This window comes from Aotus nancymaae, unplaced genomic scaffold (assembly GCF_030222135.1).
Source record: "Aotus nancymaae isolate 86718 unplaced genomic scaffold, 86718_ANA_hifiasm-v0.15.2.pri h1tg000089l, whole genome shotgun sequence".
NCBI lineage: Eukaryota > Metazoa > Chordata > Mammalia > Primates > Aotidae > Aotus > Aotus nancymaae.
In genome coordinates this window covers 25400423-25406535 of record NW_026988504.1, presented here as the reverse complement: position 1 = coordinate 25406535, position 6113 = coordinate 25400423, and the positions used below count along the sequence as shown (strand labels likewise).

Below are 6113 nucleotides of genomic sequence, written 5' to 3'. Positions count from 1 at the left end.
CTGAGGTCAGGAGTTCGAGACCAAACTGGCCAATAGGATGAAATCCCATCTCCTCTAAATATACAAAAATTAGCCAGGTGTGGTGGCACATGCCTGTAATCCCAGATACTTGGGAGGCCGAGGCAGAAGAATCACTTGAACCTGGGAGGCAGAGGTTGCAGTGAGCCAAGATCATGGCACTGTACTCCAGCCTGGGTGACAAAGGGAGACTCTGCCTCAAAAAAAAAAAAAACGAAATGAAGAAATGGGAGCAGAGGGTCAGAAAGTTTCAGTCACTTGCTGAAGACCACACACAGCCTGTTCCTGATCTAGACTGCTATTCCTCCTCCCCACCAACCTGTCTAGACCTATCTTTCTCAGCAGACTTCATCAAAGTCACATATCACAGGCTCAGCCCACCACCATCCTCCATGCTATCCCATGACCATAGAACATTGGCTTGACCAGTCCCTGGAAAGGATGTGACCCAGCCTCTCTGCTCCTCCTCAAGCATTATTAGGCCTCCAGGTTCTTCTTTGCTTTTAATGATTTTGACAGCTCCTTTAAAAAAAAAAAAAAAAAAAAAGCAAGTCTCCAAGACCCAAAGGGTAAAGAGTAAAAACAAGAGACTTCTCAGGTGTGTCTCTCAAAGACATTGTGAACAAGAGACTCATCTTTGCTACTGCTTGAGACAGATGAAGGAAGAAATGAATCCAGGGTTTCTGAGCACCAGGGCTTGACCTCAGGCTCAGTGAAGAGCCTACTTTGCCTTCACCATGTGTTTTCATCAGTGCAAAAGGCAGGCTCTCGCTTGGAAAAGCTGAGCCATTGTGCAGTCCTTTCATCCCTGTCTTTGTTTATTAATTCATGCAATCACTGACTCAGTTTCTCTTTTATTCATGCACTCAACTCAGCCAACGCTGGGTTCTGTGTGATGGATATAAAAAGAATGGGCTGCAATTCTGTCCACAAGGAGAAAAAGTTTAGAAGAGAGATAGACATATCTATAAGCAGGCATGATACAGAATTTAAGTGCTGTGAAAGAAGGATGCCAGGGGTAGATGCAGCAGAGAGAGATGGCTGGCATGGAGAGGCATTTCCTAAAACAGCAACTGCCAGACATGATGGAGGTGGCCATGAGTCACTGCCTGACTGTGACCTCTCAGCATCCTGAGGCCCTCACTTTAGAGGCACCCAGGAGAGATATTGACATGGTTTTTGGAGACTGGGCATGGTGGCTCACACCTGTAATCCCAACACTTTGGGAGGCTGAGGCAGGTGGATCACCTCAGCCTCCCAAAGTGTTGGGAGGTCCGGAGTTCAAGACCAGCCTGGCCAACATAGGGAAACCCTGTCCCTACTAAAAATACAAAGATTAGCTGGGCCTGCTGGCATGTGCCTGTAATTCCAGCTACACTTCAGAGGCTGAGTCAGGAGAATCGCTGGAACCCAGGAGGCAGAGGTTGCAGTGAGCCAAGATAGCACCACTGCACTCCAGCCCAGGTGACAGAGTGAGACTCTGTCCCTGCCCCCACCAAAAAAAAAAAAAAGAGAGAAAAAAGGACATGATTTTTGGAGAATTAGCAAAGCCTTTTCAAGTAATATGAAGGTTCAAGGAGAGTGGATAAAAAGGGGGTCATAAGGCAAAAAAAGGATAAGATGTAGGAATGAAAGACATAGAACACAATACATTTGGGAAGCAGCAAATGGTTCAACAGAGCCAGGATGAAAAGCAGAGGGGATAGGAGGGGAAAGCAGTAGGGCTAGAGAGGTTACTAGGCACCCAATCATGAAAGGCCTTGTGGACCATGAGCAAGAAGTTGGATTTCTTAATCATAATGAGGGTTTAAGCAGGGGAGTAACCTGATTGGGGTTGCCCTTTCAGAAGGACGTGTGCTCTCTCTCTGGATGTGGAGAAGGGAGGATGAGGGCAAGACTGAAGGCAGGGAGACCATTAGGGGTCTGTGGCAATTACCCAGAAGCTTCATGACAACAACCTGAACTGGGCAGTACCTTGGGGCTGAAGCAGTATGAGAGATGGGCTGTGGTGGTTGAAAACAGAAGATTAAGAACAGGCAGTGCCATTCTTTTAAATGTGGCTCTCAGTCAGTGGGCAAAGAGGACTTTTAGACAGTCCTGAAGAGGAGAAAGGCAGAGGAGCCGCTGAGACCCTTCTCTTTTCCATTCACTTCTCAGCTAAACTAGCCGTGAATGGAAGATCCCCCCCTCCCCACAAAGAAATTTCTTATAAACTCTCTCAGTCAAGAAACTCATCTATTGTGCCAGAATGTCATCTCTTCGAAGAATCCTTCCCTGCTAAATGAGGAGGCAGTTCATTCAACTATGTAGCCCATTTCTACTTTACTCTTCTTTATAGCTCTTATCACCCCTTGACCTCATATAAACACCATGAGGGCAAGGACTTTGTCTATTCACAGATGTATACCCAGCATCCAGAGCAGCAGTTGATACATTGGAAGCACACAATCAACATTTATTGAGTGAATAAATGAGAACCTCTGTGGGTAGCTAAGAAAGGCAAGCCTTTATCAGTAATTCAAAAATCACTACCTCCACTCATGCATCCAGGAGGCACGACCATGAGCAATAGAATAATCAGCTGCTCTGAATCACAGCTACTCAACGTAGACTCGCTGGTCTCTGGACAAGTGTGTCCCATTGGCAGCTCCTGCTCTGGTGTGGCTTTGTCTTAGGGGTTAAAGAGCCAGATCCTAGGAGGCCAATTCCAGTCAGAGTGAAAATGGCTCAAATAGTAGTCTGAAACTGAACCGAGGCAGTCGAATCTCAGGTTCTCTCCAAAAGAAGACACTAATAATAGTGCTTGGTTTGTTCATGAAAAACGAAAACAAAATGAGCTACCACTATACACCTGCCGGAATGGCTAGAAATAAAAAAACTGATAATATTAAGTGTTAGCAAGGACATAGAGACACTGGAACTCTCAGACATTGCTGGTTGGAGTACAAAATGCTGCGGCCACTTTGCAAAACAACTCGGCAGTTTCACATAACATTAAGCATTCACTCACATTTAAACAGCCCTCTAGTTGCTAGGTATTTTTTTTTTTAGTTGCTAGGTATTTAACCAAAATAAAACATATGTTCACCAAAAAAAAACTTGTATAAGAATGCACATAGAAGCTTTATTCATAATAGTCAGAAACTCAAAAGAATCCAAATGCCCATAAGTAGACGAATATATTTTTAATGTGGTTTATCTATACAATGGGATATTATTCAGTAGAAAAAATGAATTACTGATACCTGCAATGATGAATAGATATAAAACATGTTAGGCAAAATGAAAAAAAAATTCACACTGCATGATTTCTTTTGTATGAAATTCTAGAAATGGTAAAATCTATAGTAACGTAAAGAATAGATTGATGATTGCCAGGGTCTGGGGACAGGGGAGGGATGAACTGCAAGGACAAGCTGGGGAATTTAGAGGGTGATGGAAAGTTCCATATCTTGAGTGCAGTGGTGGTTACAAATGTCAGATTGCATCAAACTGTTCACTAAAAATGGGAGCTTTTATTATATGTAAATTATAGTTCAATAAAGACCATAAAAAAAAATTTAAAGAAAAAGATAAAGGTATCATAATCCCAATTTTATTCATAAATATGCTTGGATAGGAGTCTGGAAAGCTTATCAGTAATAAACTCTGAGTGGTGAGCCTGCAGGATGCTATTATTCCTTCTTTATTTTTTTTTTAATTTTTTCATGTTTTAGAGATCATTGCTATGCTTATAATCAGAAAAAATATTTTTCTTTGTCAAATGAAACATTGCTTTGTAGGCATAAAAATAAATATTATTTTTCCAGGGCAAGAGCAAAATTAGTTTTATTCCACACACAGCTTAAGGTCACTTTCAACAGAGGTTGAATCAACTCTTTCTTGAGTTTTAACCTCCCGGAGAGACCCACACACCTTGGTTGGGCCCTACCTAGCAGAAGTATACTCACTCCTTCCTCCCTAGGACTCAGGCAGAAGAAATGCAGCAGTTCCAGGTAAGACAACCTAGCACAGAAAAGTAAGCCTGGGCCAACCGTGAGGCTGGAAGAAGGAACCGTGCTGCGCAGAACATCCTCAGAAACTGTGAGTTCACAAGCTTTGCCATTAGAAATTCTTTAACAGAAAACCAAACACCACATGTTCTCACTCATAAGTGGGTGTTGAACAATGAGAACACATGGACACAGGGAGGGGAACGTCATACACTGGGGTCTGTCGGGGGCTGGGGAGCTAGGAGAGGGATAGCAGGGGGTTGGGGGGTCAGGGGAGAAATAGCATTAGGAGAAATACCTAATGTAGATGACGGGGTGATGGATGCAGCAAACCACCATGGCACGTGTATACCTATGTAACAAGCCTGCACGTTCTGCACATGTACCCAGGAACTTAAAGTATAATAAAAAATAAATAAATAAATAAAAATTTAAAAAAGAAAAATTCTTTCCATTCAGAACCAATCTTGTTTTAGTAAAGCCTCCTCTCCAACTTTGCCAGAAAGTTCTGATAAAGCCTGAAGCCCTCCTGCAGAACCATCCTAGGAGAACCGTAGTGCAGAAGAAAGCCACGCCCCTCAATTACCATTAAATTTGGCCAGCATCAGTGCTCACCCAGGAGCTTTTCAAAATGCAGGTCCAGGGCACTCTAGGCCCTAGAGCTAATGGGTAAAATCTCCAGTGATAAAACCCAAGGATCTATATTTTTAAAAGCTTTTCAAGTGAATCTCATGTAGCACATGGAAGCTTCCGTGTAGATCTATGGTTCTTAAACTTCAGTATAAGAATTATCTGAGGTTCTTGTTAAAAACACAGATTTCCAGGCCACGCTCTGGTGGATTCTGATTCCATATGTCTTAGGGAGGGCCTCAGAATCTCCAGTTTTAACAAGCCCCCAGGTGATTCCAATGCAGGTGATCCACAAATCACATTTCAAAAACCCTAATGCAGATGCCAGAATAAATTTTTCTAACCCAGTCCTCAGCAGGGAGGTCAAGGAAGAGGCAAGAGAACTAATTAGGTTATGCCAGCATGCTCAAATTTATTCAGAGGCTCACAGAGAAGGTAGGCTTTTTTGCATCTCAAAGGCAGCAGAAAGCCAGGGCAGAGGATCGGTCCCAAAGACACCTTCGAGAAGAGGATGACTTATAGTACAAGACAATGAACTTCATGTGAATAAAGTCACGGGGATTCACTCTTGAGCTTAGGGATCACTTTGTTGTGACCCAGTTTCAATGTCTCATCAGAGTACGGCTTTTGTTCTCAGTGCCTTGAAAGACCAGGGCAGACATTGAAGAACAAGCCCTCCTCTACGAATCACACAAAAGGCAAGACACGGTCTTGGGGGCATGGAAGGTTCTGGACACAAGGGGCTGTCCCCTGGAGCAGATGGAGGCTTTTGGTGGGACCGCATCAGTGGTGGAGAGAGAGGTCTTCATTTTGTGTCGCATACAGGTGTGGGCTGGCAGCACACAGGTGCACAGCACCCGCAGCAGCTGGACCCACAGCAGCTGGACCCACAGCAACTGGACCCGCAGCAGCCACCTCCGCAGCCTCCGCAGCCTCCACCCCCGCAGCCAGATCCACAGCAGGACGATCCACAGCAGCTGCCCCCGCAGCCAGAGCCCCCACAGCCACAGCAGGAGCCGCAACAGCCGCAGCAGGCCGGCTGACAGCAGCACTCTTCACAGCAGTTTTGCTCCTGAGTGCAGCAGGTGAAGCAGTCCCCAGGGCAGCACCCCATGATCCCAGCCGGTCAGCTCGCAGGTCAGTAACGCAGCCGGAGTTCCCCAAGACTGACCGTGGCCAGCCAGCTGCAGCTTTTATATCCCCTCACCCACGCATGAGGGACAGGATGCTTTCTTTGTTATTATTTATGCCAGTTTCCATAAGACCGGCTCATTAACTGACTGTTTATTTTCCAGCCCTGAGTACCTCGACTCATAAAAACGCCCCACTCCTGCCAACTGCCGTTTGTCCAGAGGGTAAAAATACATCTTCGACAAACACCTGTCATCATGGCCAAGCATCTGCCAGCTGTCATTAGCCCAGGTTGAAGATGGGAGGGGGAAGCCAGCCACGTGCTCTGGCTCTGGAATGAGG

The 6113-nt window shown here is 45.1% G+C and overlaps 1 protein-coding gene across 1 annotated transcript; it reads right to left on the bottom strand.

Moving 5' to 3' along the window:
• Positions 1 to 5027: 5027 nt before the first annotated feature.
• LOC105711393 (keratin-associated protein 17-1) lies at positions 5028 to 5814 on the bottom strand. Its single transcript, XM_012444151.3, has one exon. It carries the CDS (start codon positions 5752 to 5754, stop codon positions 5446 to 5448), a length of 309 nt encoding a protein of 102 aa, XP_012299574.1. The 5' UTR covers positions 5755 to 5814; the 3' UTR covers positions 5028 to 5445.
• Positions 5815 to 6113: the final 299 nt, after the last annotated feature.